The following is a 14,431-nucleotide window of genomic DNA, read 5'->3' as shown; positions in this document are numbered from 1 at the left end:
TGGATGCTATGGGGTGGTGCAGCCATTGGGGTCACAGTTGCACTGGATGCTGATGCTATGGGGTGGTGCAGCCATTGGGGTCACCATAGTGGTGTGTATGGGGTGGGTGCAGCCATTGGGGTCACCATAGTGGGGTCTATGGGGTGGGTGCAGCCATTGGGGTCACCATAGTGGGGTCTGTGGGGTGGGTGCAGCCATTGGGGTCACAGTGGGGTCTATGGGGTGGGTGCAGCCATTGGGGTCACCATAGTGGGGTCTGTGGGATGGGTGCAGCCATTGGGGTCACTGTGGGGTCTATGGGGTGGGTGCAGCCATTGGGGTCATGGTGGCACTGGATGCTATGGGGTGGTGCAGCCATTGGGGTCACAGTGGTGTCTATGGGGTGGTGCAGCCATTGGGGTCACCATAGTGGTGTGTATGGGGTGGGTGCAGCCATTGGGGTCACCATAGTGGGGTCTATGGGATGGGTGCAGCCATTGGGGTCACGGTTGCACTGGATGCTATGGGATGGGTGCAGCCATTGGGGTCACCATAGTGGGGTCTGTGGGGTGGGTGCATCCATTGGGGTCACAGTAGGGTCTATGGGATGGGTGCAGCCATTGGGGTCACGGTTGCACTGGGGTCTATGGGGTGGGTGCAGCCATTGGGGTCACCATAGTGGTGTCTATGGGGTGGGTGCAGCCATTGGGGTCACCATAGTAGGGTCTATGGGGTGGTGCAGCCATTGGGGATGCAGTGAGGGCTATGGGGTGGTGCAGCCATTGGGGTCACAGTGGTGTCTATGGGGTGGGTGCAGCCATTGGGGTCACCATAATGGGGTCTATGGGGTGGTGCAGCCATTGGGGTCACCATAGTGGGGTCTATGGGGTGGTTGCACCCACTGGGGTCACCCCCCCCCCCCCCGGCCCCTTTTCCTCCATGTTCCCTCGCCGTATCCTCAATATACTGAGCGTGGCCCCCCCCTCCCCGCAGGCAGCGTGCCCCCACCCAAGAGCATCACGTCGTGGTTCACGTGCAAGGGGCTGGGCAAGGCGCTGGATGAGGTGACAGCCAGCATCCCGCACGACATCTACGTCTTTGGCACCCAGGAGAATTCGGTGGGAGACAAGGAATGGGTGGATTTCTGCGTGCCGTGCTCAGGGATTTCACCGACACCGAGTACCGGCCGGTACAAATGGGACGTGGCGATGGGGGGAGCAACCGCGGGGGGGGGGGGGAAGAACATCGGCCCCAAGTGCTGCTGTGGGGTGGGCGCAGCCATTGGGGATGCAGGGGCAGGAAGGGCTGTGGGGTGGGTGCAGCCATTGGGGTCACAGTGGGGTCTGTGGGGTGGGTGCAGCCTTTGGGGTCACAGTGGGGTCTATGGGGTGGGTGCATCCATTGGGGTCACAGTAGGGGCTGTGGGGTGGGCGCAGCCATTGGGGATGCAGGGGCAGGAAGGGCTGTGGGGTGGGTGCAGCCTTTGGGGTCACCATAGTGGGGTCTATGGGGTGGTGCAGCCATTGGGGTCACAGTGGGGTCTATGGGGTGGGTGCAGCCTTTGGGGTCACCATAGTGGGGTCTATGGGATGGGTGCAGCCATTGGGGTCACAGTGGTGTCTATGGGGTGGGTGCAGCCATTGGGGATACAGTGGTGTCTATGGGGTGGTGCAGCCTTTGGGGTCACAGTGGGGTCTATGGGGTGGGTGCAGCCATTGGGGTCACAGTGGGATCTATGGGGTGGTGCATCCATTGGGGTCACAGTGGTGTCTATGGGGTGGGTGCAGCCTTTGCGGTCACAGTGGGGTCTATGGTGTGGGTGCAGCCATTGGGGTCACCATAGTGGTGTCTATGGGGTGGGTACACCCACTGAGGTCACCATGCAGTGGGGTCTATGGGGTGGTGCAGCCATTGGGGACGTGGTGGCAGTCAGGGCTGTGGGGTGGTGCATCCATTGGGGTCACGGTAGCACTGGATGCTGTGGGGTGGTGCAGCCACTGGGGCCACAGTGGGGTCTATGGGGTGGGTGCAGCCATTGGGGTCACAGTGGGGTCTGTGGGGTGGATGCAGCCATTGGGGTCACCATAGTGGGGTCTATGGGGTGGGTGCAGCCATTGGGGTTACAGTGGGGTCTATGGGGTGGGTGCAGCCTTTGCGGTCACAGTGGGGTCTATGGGGTGGGTGCAGCCATTGGGGTCACAGTGGGGTCTATGGGGTGGGTGCAGCCTTTGGGGTCACAGTGGTGTCTATGGGGTGGTGCAGCCATTGGGGTCACAGTGGTGTCTATGGGGTGGTGCAGCCATTGGGGTCACAGTGGCGTCTATGGGATGGGTGCAGCCTTTGGGGTCACCATAGTGGTGTCTATGGGGTGGGAGCAGCCATTGGGGATACAGTGGGGTCTGTGGGGTGGGTGCAGCCATTGGGGTCACAGTGGTGTCTATGGGGTGGGTGCAGCCTTTGGGGTCACAGTGGTGTCTATGGGTGGGTGCAGCCTTTGGGGTCACAGTGGTGTCTATGGAGTGGGTGCAGCCTTTGGGGTCACAGTGTGGTCTATGGGGTGGTTGCAGCCATTGGAGTCACCATAGTGGTGTGTATGGGGTGGGTGCAGCCTTTGGGGTCACCATAGTAGGGTCTATGGGGTGGGTGCAGCCTTTGGGGTCACAGTGGTGTCTATGGGGTGGGTGCATCCATTGGGGTCACAGTGGTGTCTATGGGGTGGTGCAGCCATTGGGGTCACCATAGTGGTGTCTATGGGGTGGTGCAGCCATTGGGGTCACCATGGCCCCAAGTGCTGTGGGTTGGATGCAGCCATTGCAGTCACAGTGGCACTGGATGCTATGGGGTGGGTGCAGCCTTTGGGGACGTGGTGGCGCTGGGGTCTGTGGGGTGGGTGCAGCCATTGGGGTCACCATAGTGGTGTGTATGGGGTGGGTGCAGCCATTGGGGTCACCATAGTGGTGTGTATGGGGTGGGTGCAGCCATTGGGGTCACCATAGTGGGGTCTATGGGGTGGTGCAGCCATTGGGGTCACCATAGTGGGGTCTATGGGGTGGGTGCAGCCATTGGGGTCACCATAGTGGGGTCTATGGGGTGGGTGCAGCCATTGGGGTCACCATAGTGGGGTCTATGGGGTGGTGCAGCCATTGGGGTCACCATAGTGGGGTCTATGGGGTGGTGCAGCCATTGGGGTCACCATAGTGGGGTCTATGGGGTGGGTGCAGCCATTGGGGTCACAGTGGGGTCTATGGTGTGGGTGCATCCGCTGGTGTCCCGGTGGCCCCCAGTGCTGTGGGGTGGATGCACCCAATGGATCCGTGGCCCCGCCGGCTGCCATGGGGTGGTGCGGCCGCTGTCCCCCCGGCCCGGTGGGGCTGAGCTGCGTCCCCGCAGGTGGCCGTGCAGTCGCTGTGGAACATCAAGGTGGCCGTGCTGGTGAAGCCGGAGCACGAGAACCGCATCAGCCACGTCAGCACGTCCAGCGTCAAGACCGGCATCGCCAACACGCTGGGTGCGGCGTCCTTTGTGCCCCTCGTGTCCCCGTCGGGTCCCCGTCGCCCCTCCGTGCTCCTCTCGATCCTCACGTCCCCGTCGGGTCCCCAGCTTCTGTCCCTGTCCTTCCATCCCTGTGGTGTCCCCATCTTCCTGCCCCATTGCGTCCCCATCCCCATCATGTCCCCATCATGTCTCCATCCCCATCTTCTGTCCCTGTCCTTCCATCCATGTGGTGTCCCCATCTTGCTGCCCCACAGCATCCCCGTCGTGTCCCCATCGTGTCCCTATCTTCTGTCCCCATCCTTCCATCCCTGTGATGTCCCCATCCTCCTGCCCCATTGCGTCCCCATCATGTCCCCCTCATGTCCCCATCGTATCCCCATCTTCTGTCCCTGTCCTTCCATCTATGTGGTGTCCCCATCTTCCTGCCCCACAGCATCCCCATCGCCACCATGTCCCCATCTTCTGTCCCTGTTCTCCCATCTCACTGGTGTCCCCATCCTCATGTCCCCATCATGTCCCCATCCCCGCTGTGTCCCCATCTTCTGTCCCTGCCCTTTCATCCATGTGATGTCCCCATCCTCCTGCCCCATTGCATCCCCATCCCCATAATGTCCCCGTGCCCATCATGTGTCCCCGTCATGTGTCCGTCTTCTTCTCCCCTTTCCTTCCATCCATGCGGTGTCCTTCCCCATCGCCTGCACCTTGTCCCCATTCCCCATTCCTATCTCCTGTCACTTGTCCCTGTCCCCATCCCATTCCCTGTCAATTTGTCCCATTCCTGTCCCCATCCCCTGTCCCCCTTTCTGTTCACATCCCTGTTCCCATCCCCATCCAATCCCCATCCCCCGTCGCCTGTCAGTTGTCCCCATTCCTTGTCTCCATCCCGTCCCCATCCCCTGCCAACTGTCCTCATCCCCTGTCCCCATCCCATCCCTGTCCTTTCCCCACTCTCTGTCCCCATCCCATTCCATCCTCTGTCCCCATCCCATCCCCCCTATCCCCATCTCCTGTCCCCATCCCATCCCTATCCTGTCCCCACTCTGTCCTCATCCCATCCCCCTGTCCCCATCCCCTGTCCCCATCACATCACATCCCCTGTCCCCCTCCCCACTCTGTCCCCATCCCATCCCTATCCTGTCTCCCTCCCCACCCTGTCCCCCTCCCATCCCCCCCTGTCCCCATCCCATCCCTATCCTGTCCCTACTCTGTCCCCATCCCATCTCCCTGTCCCCACTCTCTGTGCCCATCCCATCCCCTGTCCCCCTCCTCACTGTGTCCCCATCCCCATCCCATCCCTATCCTGTCCCCCTCCCCACTCTGTCCTCCTTCCATCCCCCCTGTTCTCATCCCATCCCTATCTTGTCCCCATCCCCTGTCCCCATGCCATCCCATCCCCTGGCCCCATGCCATCTCCCCGTCTCCTGTCCCCCTCCCCACTCTGTCCCCCTCCCCATCCCCTGTCCCCATCCCCTGTCCCCATCCCCTGTCCCCATCCCCTGGCCCCATCCCCTGGCCCCATCCCCTGTCCCCATGCCGTCCCCTGTCCCCATGCCGTCCCCTGTCCCCATGCCATCCCCATCCCATCCCTATCCTGTCCCCACTCTGTCCCTATGCCATCCCCTGTCCCCATCCCATCCCTATCCTGTCCCCATCCCATCCCTATCCTGTCCCCATCCCCTGTCCCCATGCCATCCCCTGTCCCCATGCCATCCCCATCCCATCCCTATCCTGTCCCCACTCTGTCCCTATGCCATCCCCTGTCCCCATCCCATCCCCTGTCCCCCTCCCCACTCTGTCCCCATCCCCTGTCCCCATCCCATCCCTATCCTGTCCCTATCCCCTGTCCCCATCCCATCCCCATCCCATCCCCTGTCCCCATGCTGTCCCCTGTCCCCATCCCATTCCTATCCTGTCCCCATGCCGTCCCCTGTCCCCGTCCCCTGTCCCCATGCCGTCCCTGTCCTGTCCCCATGCCATCCCTATCCTGTCCCCATGCCATCCCTGTCCTGTCCCCATGCCGTCCCCTGTCCCCATGCCATCCCTGTCCTGTCCCCATGCCATCCCTGTCCTGTCCCCATGCCGTCCCTATCCTGTCCCCATGCCATCCCCTGTCCCCATCCCATCCCACCCCATCCTGTCCCCGCAGGCAACAAGGGTGCCGTGGGCGTCTCCTTCATGTTCAATGGCACGTCCTTCGGCTTCGTCAACTGCCACCTCACCTCGGGCAACGAGAAGACGGCCAGGTGAGCGCCCACAGCGTGGGGACAGCGTGGAGCTGGGGGAGGTGACAGCAGTGTCCCCCTTTTTCCCCCTCCCCACACAGGAGGAACCAGAACTACCTGGACATCCTGCGCCTGCTCTCGCTGGGCGACAAGCAGCTCAGCTCCTTCGACATCTCACTGCGCTTCACCCACCTCTTCTGGTTTGGGGACCTCAACTACCGCCTGGATATGGACATCCAGGTGGGTCGGTGGTGGTGGTGTGGGGTTGGGGGGGGTTGCATTTAGGGGAGGGGGCCGCCCTCGCGTTGCCCCTTAAACCAATTGCCCGCCCCTGCAGGAGATCCTGAACTACATCAGCCGCAAGGAGTTCGAGCCGCTGCTCAAAGTGGATCAGCTCAACCTGGAGAAGGAGAAGCACAAAGTGTTCCTGCGCTTCGGTGAGGGCACGTGGCTGTGGGGGGGGGGGGGGGGCTCTGGGTGCTGATTCTCCCTGACCCCCCCCCCCCCCCAAAATATTCCCTGCTGCAGGAGAGGAGGAGATCACCTTCCCCCCCACGTACCGCTATGAGCGCGGCTCGCGGGACACCTACGTGTGGCACAAGCAGAAGCCCACCGGGGTACGGTGATGGGTGGGGGGGATTCTGAGGGTGGGGGGGCACCCGGATGAGTCCTGTGTGACCCCCAGCCCCCCCCCTTTCCCCCCCCCACCCCGTTCTTGCTGCAGGTTCGCACCAACGTCCCGTCCTGGTGCGACCGCATCCTCTGGAAGTCGTACCCCGAAACCCACGTCAACTGCAACGCCTATGGTGAGGGGCAGCCCTGGTGGCAGGGGGGGACACTGGGGATGGCCACCCCAACTGGGGATGGGTTGGAGATTGGTTGGGGGCGGGTTGGGGACAGGATGGGAATGGGTTGGGGACAGGATGGGAATGGGTTGGGGGCAGATTGGGGGCAGGTTGGGGCAGGGAATTGGTTGGGGACAGGACAGGAATGGATTGGGGGCAGGTTGGGGGCAGGTTGGGGGCAGGACAGGAATGGATTGGGGGCAGGTTGGGGATGGATTGGGGGCAGGTTGGGGGCAGGTTGGGGACAGGATGGGAATGGATTGGGGGCAGGTTGGGGGCGGGTTGGGGCAGGGGCTGGTTGGGGACAGGACAGGAATGGATTGGGGGCAGGTTGGGGGCGGGTTGGGGACAGGATAGGAATGGATTGGGGGCAGGTTGGGGATGGGTTGGGGACAGGATAGGAATGGATTGGGGACAGGTTGGGGATGGGTTGGGGACAGGATAGGAATGGATTGGGGGCAGGTTGGGGATGGATGGGAGACAGGTTTGGGAAAGGTTGGGGAGAGATTGAGGGCAGATTAGGGATGGATTTGGGGGGTTGGTTGGAGACAGGTTGGGGGTGAATTGGGAGCAGGCTGGGGGTGGGTTGGGGAACAGTTTGGGCACAGGTTGGGGATGGGTTGGGAACAAGGGGTGAATTGGGGACAGGATGGGGCACAGGTTGGGCACAGATTGGGGGCAGGTTGGGGATGGATTGGGGTCATGCTGGGTACAGATTGGGGGCAAATTGGGAATAGACTGATGGGGCAGGTTGGGTTTGGGTTGGGGACAGGTTTGGGGCTGGTTGGGGGCAGGATGGGAATGGATTGGGGGCAGGTTGGGGGCAGGTTGGGGACAGGATAGGAATGGATTGGGGGCAGGTTGGGGGCGGGTTGGGGCAGGGGCTGGTTGGGGACAGGACAGGAATGGATTGGGGGCAGGTTAGGGGCGGGTTGGGGAAAGGATAGGAATGGATTGGGGGCTGTTTGGGGACAGGATGGGAATGGATTGGGGGCAGGTTGGGGGCTGGTTGGGGATGGATGGGAGACAGGTTTGGGAAAGGTTGGGGAGAGATTGGGGGCAGATTGGGGATGGATTTGGGGGGTTGGTTGGAGACAGGTTGGGGGTGAATTGGGAGCAGGCTGGGGGTGGGTTGGGGAACAGTTTGGGCACAGGTTGGGGATGGGTTGGGAACGGGGGGTGAATTGGGGACAGGATTGGGCACAGGTTGGGCACAGATTGGGGGCAGGTTGGGGATGGATTGGGGTCATGCTGGGTACAGATTGGGGGCAAATTGGGAATAGACTGATGGGGCAGGTTGGGTTTGGGTTGGGGACAGGTTTGGGATGATTGGGGACAGGGGACAGGTTGTATGTGAGCTGGGAGTGGATTGGGGCCAGGTTGGGGTTGAGGTGGGATGAGGGAACAGGTTGAGAATGGGTTGGGTACAGGTTTGGGGCAGGTTGGGTACAGGTTGGGGATGGATTGGGGCGGGTTTGGGAAAGGTTGGGGATGGGTTGGGGATGGGTTGGGTGCATACTGGGGGCAGATTGGGAATGTATTTGGGGGGGTTGGTTGGGGACAGGTTGGGGTTGAATTGGGAGCAGGCTGGGGGTGGGTTGGGGAACAGTTTGGGCACAGGTTGGGGATGGGTTGGGAACGGGGGGTGAATTGGGGACAGGATTGGGCACAGGTTGGGGGCAGTTTGGGTGTGGGTTGGAAACGGGTTGGGGACGGATTGGGGGCAGGTTGGGGATGGGTTGGGGTCATGCTGGGTACAGATTGGGGGCAAATTGGGAACGGACTGATGGGGCAGGTTGGGGGACAGGTTGGGGTTGGATTGTGGACAGGTTTGGGATGATTGGGGACGGGACAGGTTGTATGTGAGCTGGGGGTGGATTGGGGCCAGGTTGGGGATGAGGTGGGATGAGGGAACAGGTTGAGAATGGGTTGGGTACAGGTTTGGGGCAGGTTGGGGACAGGTTGGGGATGGATTGGGGACGGGTTTGGAAAAGGTTGGGGACAGGTTGGGGGCAGATTGGGGGCAGATTGGGGATGTATTTGGGGGGTTGGTTGGAGACAGGTTGGGGTTGAATTGGGAGCAGGCTGGCGGTGGGTTGGGGAACAGTTTGGGCACAGGTTGGGGATGGGTTGGGAACGGGGGGTGAATTGGGGACAGGATTGGGCACAGGTTGGGCACAGATTGGGGGCAGGTTGGGGATGGATTGGGGTCATGCTGGGTACGGATTGGGGGCAAATTGGGAATAGACTGATGGGGCAGGTTGGGTTTGGGTTGGGGACAGGTTTGGGGCTGGTTGGGGGCAGGATGGGAATGGATTGGGGGCAGGTTGGGGGCAGGTTGGGGACAGGATGGGAATGGATTGGGGGCAGGTTGGGGGTGGGTTGGGGCAGGGGCTGGTTGGGGACAGGACAGGAATGGATTGGGGGCAGGTTGGGGGCAGGTTGGGGACAGGATAGGAATGGATTGGGGACAGGTTGGGGATGGGTTGGGGGCAGGTTGGGGCAGAGGATGGGTTGCAGACAGATTTGGGGCTGGTTGGGGGCAGGATAGGAATGGATTGGGGGCAGGTTGGGGATGGATGGGAGACAGGTTTGGGAAAGGTTGGGGACAGGTTGGGGGCAGATTGGGGGCAGATTGGAGATGGATTCGGGGGGTTGGTTGGCGACAGGTTGGGGTTGAATTGGGAGCAGGCTGGGGGTGGGTTGTGGAACAGTTTGGGCACAGGTTGGGGATGGGTTGGGAATGGGGTGTGAATTGGGGACAGGATTGGGCACAGGTTGGGCGCAGGTTGGGGGCAGGTTGGAGGCAGTTTGGGTGTGGGTTGGAAACAGGTTGGGGATGGATTGTGGTCATGCTGGGTACGGATTGGGGGCAAATTGGGAATAGACTGATGGGGCAGGTTGGGTTTGGGTTGGGGACAGATTGGGGGCAGGTTTGGGGGCAGGCTGTGGGACAGATCCCTCTGTGTGCTGCAGGCTGCACCGACGACATCACGACCAGCGACCACTCGCCCGTCTTTGGCTCCTTCGAGGTCGGCGTCACGTCGCAGTTCGTCTCCAAGAAAGGTACAGCCTTCAGCCCCCCGGGGACGCGGGAACAGAGGGGATGTGGGGACAACAGGGGACGTGGGGACGAGGGGGGACACCCCGCTGCCCCCCATCCCTGCGCAGGGCTGTCCAAGTCATCGGATCAGGCGTACATCGAGTTTGAGAGCATCGAGGCCATCGTGAAGACGGCGAGCCGCACCAAGTTCTTCATCGAGTTCTACTCCACCTGCCTGGAGGGTGAGCACATTGGGGGGGGGGTCCGTAAAGGTTTGGGGGGCCGGGGGGAGCTTTGGATGCGGTGCCACCGTGCCGTTCCCTGGTTCAGAATTCAAGAAGAGCTGCGAGAACGACACGCAGAGCAGCGACAACATCAACTTCCTCAAGGTGCAGTGGTCGTCGCGGCAGCTGCCCACGGTGAGGTCGCCGTGGGGTGGTGGGGATGCAGGAGGGCACCGGGGGGGGAGGTGAGGGGCCGTAACCCCTCACACTGCCTGCTCCCCTCTCATCCTTTTGTCCCCCAGCTGAAACCCATCCTCTCTGAGATCGAATACCTGCAGGACCAACACCTGCTGCTCACCGTCAAGTCCTTGGATGGCTACGAGTCCTACGGTGCGCGCCGCCGCCACCACCGCTCCCCGTGCCAACCTCGAAGGGTTGGGGGACTTTGGGTGGGGGACCCCCACCCTGATGGTGATTTTCCCCCTCCTCTTCCCCACCTTGTACCCCCTCAGGGGAATGCGTCATCGCCCTCAAGTCCATGATTGGCAGCACGGCACAGCAGTTCCTCACTTACCTCTCGCACCGCGGCGAGGAGACGGGCAACATCCGCGGCTCCATGAAGGTGCGCGTGCCTGCGGAGCGCCTGGGCACCCGCGAGAGGCTCTACGGTGAGAGCTGGGGGTGGCAGGGGTGCGAGGAGGGGGCTCAGCATGCCCCCCAACCCCTCTCTGTGCCGTTGCTGAGCTCACCAACCCCCCCCCCTCCGTCCCCTGGCAGAATGGATCAGCGTTGATAAGGACGAGGCGGCGGGTGGCAAAGCGAGGGGCCAGCTGAGCACCAGAGCCCCCCAGGAGTGTGCCAAGTGAGTGGGGAGGGGGAATGGGGGGGAGCTGGGGGCTGCAGCTCTTGGCGCTGCATCGATGATGGGAGCATCCCTGCAGGGTGGGAAGGGGGGTCTTGGTGAAGTGGGGGGGGGTGCTTGAAGCGTCCCTGCAGGATGGGGTGTGGGGTCCCGGAGCGCCTTGCGGTGCTTGGAGCATCTCTGCAAGAATGCACGTGGGGCTGCTGGTGGCGTGGGGTCCTGGCGCATGTGGCTGTGCTCAGAGCAGCCCTGCAGGATGGTGCATGGGATCCTGGTGCATGTAGCAATGCTGGGAGCAACCCTGTAGGATGGTGCATGGGATCCCGGTGCATGTAGCAATGCTGGGAGCAACCCTGCAGGATGGTGCACGGGGTCCTGGTGCATGGGGCTGTGCTTAGAGCAGCCCTGCAGGATGGTGCGTGGGATCCCATTGCATGTTGTAATGCTTGGGACATCCCTGCAGGATGATGCATGGGATCCCAGCACATGTGGCTGTGCTCAGAGCAATCCTGCAGGGTGGTGCGTGGGGTCCTGGCGCATGTGGCTGTGCTCAGAGCAGCCCTGCAGGATGGTGCATGGGATCCTGGTGCATGTAGCAATGCTGGGAGCAACCCTGTAGGATGGTGCATGGGGTCTTGGTGCATGTAGCAATGCTCAGAGCAGCCCTGCAGGATGGTGCATGGGATCCCGGTGCATGTAGCAATGCTGGGAGCAACCTGCAGGATGGTGCATGGGATTGTGGTGCATGGGGCTGTGCTCAGAGCAGTCCTGCAGGGTGGTGCATGGGGTCCTGATGCATGTTGTAATGCTTGGAACATCCCTGTAGGATGGTGCATGGGATCTCAGTGCATGTAGCAATGCTCAGAGCAGCCCTGCAGGGTGGTGCATGGGGTCCTGGTGTTGGATCCTGGTGCATGCTGTGATGCTTGCACCATCCCTGCAGGAATGCACGCAGGCTGCTGGAGCATGTGGCAATGCTTGGAGCAGCCCTGCAGGATCCCTGGTGCATGGGGTGGTGCTCAGAGCAACCCTGCAGGACGGTGCATGGGGTCTTGATGCGTGTAGCAATGCTGGGAGCATCCCTGCAGGATGGTGCATGGCATCCCAGCACATGTGGCTGTGCTCAGAGCAGCCCTGCAGGATGGTGCATGGGGTCTCAGTGCATGTAGTAATGCTGAGAGCAACCCTGCAGGGTGGTGCATGGGGTGGTGCTCAGAGCAGCCCTGCAGGATGGTGCATGGGGTCCTGGTGTTGGATCCTGGTGCATGCTGTGATGCTTGCACCATCCCTGCAGGAATGCACGCAGGCTGCTGGAGCATGTGGCAATGCTTGGAGCAGCCCTGCAGGATCCTGGTGCATGGGGTGGTGCTCAGAGCAACCCTGCAGGATGGCGCATGGGGTCTTGATGCGTGTAGCAATGCTGGGAGTATCCATCCAGGATGGTGCATGGGATCATGGTGCATGTTGTAATGCTTGGGACATCCCTGTAGGATGGTGCATGGGGTCCTGATGCATGTTGTAATGCTGGGAGCAACCCTGCAGGATGGTGCATGGGATCCCAGTGCATGTAGCAATGCTGGGAGCAACCCTGCAGGGTGGTGCATGGGGTCCTGGTGCATGTGGCTGTGCTCAGAGCAGCCCTGCAGGATGGTGCATGGGGTCCTGATGCATGTTGTAATGCTTGGAACATCCCTGTAGGATGGTGCATGGGGTCTCAGTGCATGTAGCAATGCTCAGAGCAGCCCTGCAGGATGGTGCATGGGGTCCTGGTGTTGGATCCTGGTGCATGCTGTGATGCTTGCACCATCCCTGCAGGAATGCACGCAGGCTGCTGGAGCATGTGGCAATGCTTGGAGCAGCCCTGCAGGATCCCTGGTGCATGGGGTGGTGCTCAGAGCAGCCCTGCAGGATGCTGCATGGGGTCTCAGTGCATGTAGTAATGCTGAGAGCAACCCTGCAGGGTGGTGCATGGGGTGGTGCTCAGAGCATCCCTGCAGGATGGTGCATGGGGTCCTGGTGTTGGATCCTGGTGCATGCTGTGATGCTTGCACCATCCCTGCAGGAATGCACGCAGGCTGCTGGAGCATGTGGCAATGCTTGGAGCAGCCCTGCAGGATGGTGCATGGGGTCTCAGTGCATGTAGCAGTGCTGGGAGCAACCCTGCAGGATGGTGTATGGGATCGTGGTGCATGGGGTGGTGCTCAGAGCAGCCCTGCAGGATGGTGCATGGGATCCCTGTGCATGTGGCTGTGCTCAAAACATCCCTGCAGGATGGTGCATGGGATCCTGGTGTTGGATCCTGGTGCATGCAGGCTGCTGGTGCATGTGGCAATGCTTGGAGCATCCCTGCAGGATCCTGGTGCATGTGGCTGTGCTCAGAGCAACCCTGCAGGATGGTGCACAGGGTCCCAATGCACGTAGCAGTGCTCAGAGCAGCCCTGCAGGGTGGTGCATGGTGTCCCAATGCATGTAGCAGTGCTCAGAGCAGCCCTGCAGGATGGTGCATGGTGTCCCAATGCATGTAGCAGTGCTCAGAGCAGCCCTGCAGGATGGTGCATGGTGTCCCAATGCATGTAGCAGTGCTCAGAGCAGCCCTGCAGGGTGGTGCATGGTGTCCCAATGCACGTAGCAGTGCTCAGAGCATCCACGCAGGTTGTTGCGTGGCATCCTGGCGCATGTTGCAGCGCTCGGAGCCCCCCTGCAGGACGATGCACAGAGTCCTGGTCCACTGCAGGACGACCCCCCCCAGCCTGATGACCCCCCCCCTCATTTCTGTCCCCCAGGTCCATGGTGAGGAAACCCCCTGGGGCCGATCCTCCCACCCCCACCCCATCCAAAGCCCCCGAGGAGCCCGAGAAGGGCAGCACAGCTCCGACCCCCCGCCTGCCCACTCCGCACCGCGGCACCTCCAGGGACGAGGCCGCCCTGAGCCGGTGAGTGGGGGTGGCACTGAGGTTTGGGGTACAGAGGGGGGGGGGGGGGGTCACCTTGCATCCCCCCCGCTTCTACTCGCTCCCCTCTTTGTGCCCGCAGCTCCAAAGCAGAACCGGTGACGGAAGCGACGGGGGGGCCTCTGAAGAACAGTTTCAATAACCCTGCATATTACGTGCTGGAAGGGGTCCCTCACCAATTGCTGGCCCCCGATCCCCCACCCCCCGGCAAACCCCCCGTCCCCAAAACCAAAGCCGTGCCCCCCGAACGCCGCCGGCATCCGTCTGCAGGCCCCCCGCCTCCGTGCCATGAGGACACTTCCTCGGATGAGGATCCCAACCCAATCGCTTTGCCCCCTCCAGACTTTCCCCCTCCTCCTCTGCCCCGTGAGCTGGAGGGGGCCGAGAGCACCAGGGAGCCGTTGGGGGGGGTCGGCTGTGAGCCCCCACCTCCCAAACCTCACCCCAGACCTTCAGTACCCAACTTTGGGCTGGAAGTATCCGCGGGGGTCCCGGTACCTGGGGGGGTGAGGGACGATCGTTCATGTTCTGTGCTTCAGATGGCCAAAACGTTGAGTGAGGTGGAATATGGGGGGGTTGGGGGGGGGCGCGGGGGGTCAGGAGGGAGGGGGAGGTTGGAGCTGCCCCCCCGCTGCCTGCACCCCGATTACAGCCGCCCCATCGCCTTCGCATCCCACTGCATCCGAGAGAGCATCCAGGAGGATCTGGTTGAGGAGGTGGGAACTGGGGGGGCGGGGGGGGGGGGGGGAAGATGGGGGGGTGTGGGGTGAAGGGGGGGATGGAGGGGGAATTGGGGATGGGGGGGAGGGA

At 62.1% G+C, this 14,431-nt stretch overlaps 1 protein-coding gene across 1 annotated transcript; it reads left to right on the top strand.

The window, feature by feature from the left end:
• Positions 1–972: 972 nt before the first annotated feature.
• On the top strand, positions 973–14,115 carry LOC306957705 (phosphatidylinositol 3,4,5-trisphosphate 5-phosphatase 2-like; the record flags this gene model as incomplete). The annotated part of the gene is given in 16 exon segments (XM_079551179.1): positions 973–1,119; positions 1,122–1,168; positions 3,370–3,487; positions 5,621–5,717; positions 5,798–5,936; positions 6,034–6,133; positions 6,225–6,313; positions 6,421–6,502; positions 9,518–9,607; positions 9,713–9,826; positions 9,915–10,003; positions 10,111–10,198; positions 10,321–10,476; positions 10,586–10,670; positions 13,454–13,603; positions 13,704–14,115. Coding segments are annotated over 16 exon segments (2,003 nt in total), but the record flags the coding sequence as incomplete, so codon positions are not given.
• Positions 14,116–14,431: the final 316 nt, after the last annotated feature.

Source organism: Tetrao urogallus (assembly GCF_951394365.1).
Source record: "Tetrao urogallus genome assembly, contig: scaffold_278, whole genome shotgun sequence".
In the NCBI taxonomy this organism is placed as follows: Eukaryota; Metazoa; Chordata; class Aves; order Galliformes; family Phasianidae; genus Tetrao; species Tetrao urogallus.
This window is presented reverse-complemented; position numbering and strand designations above follow the sequence as displayed.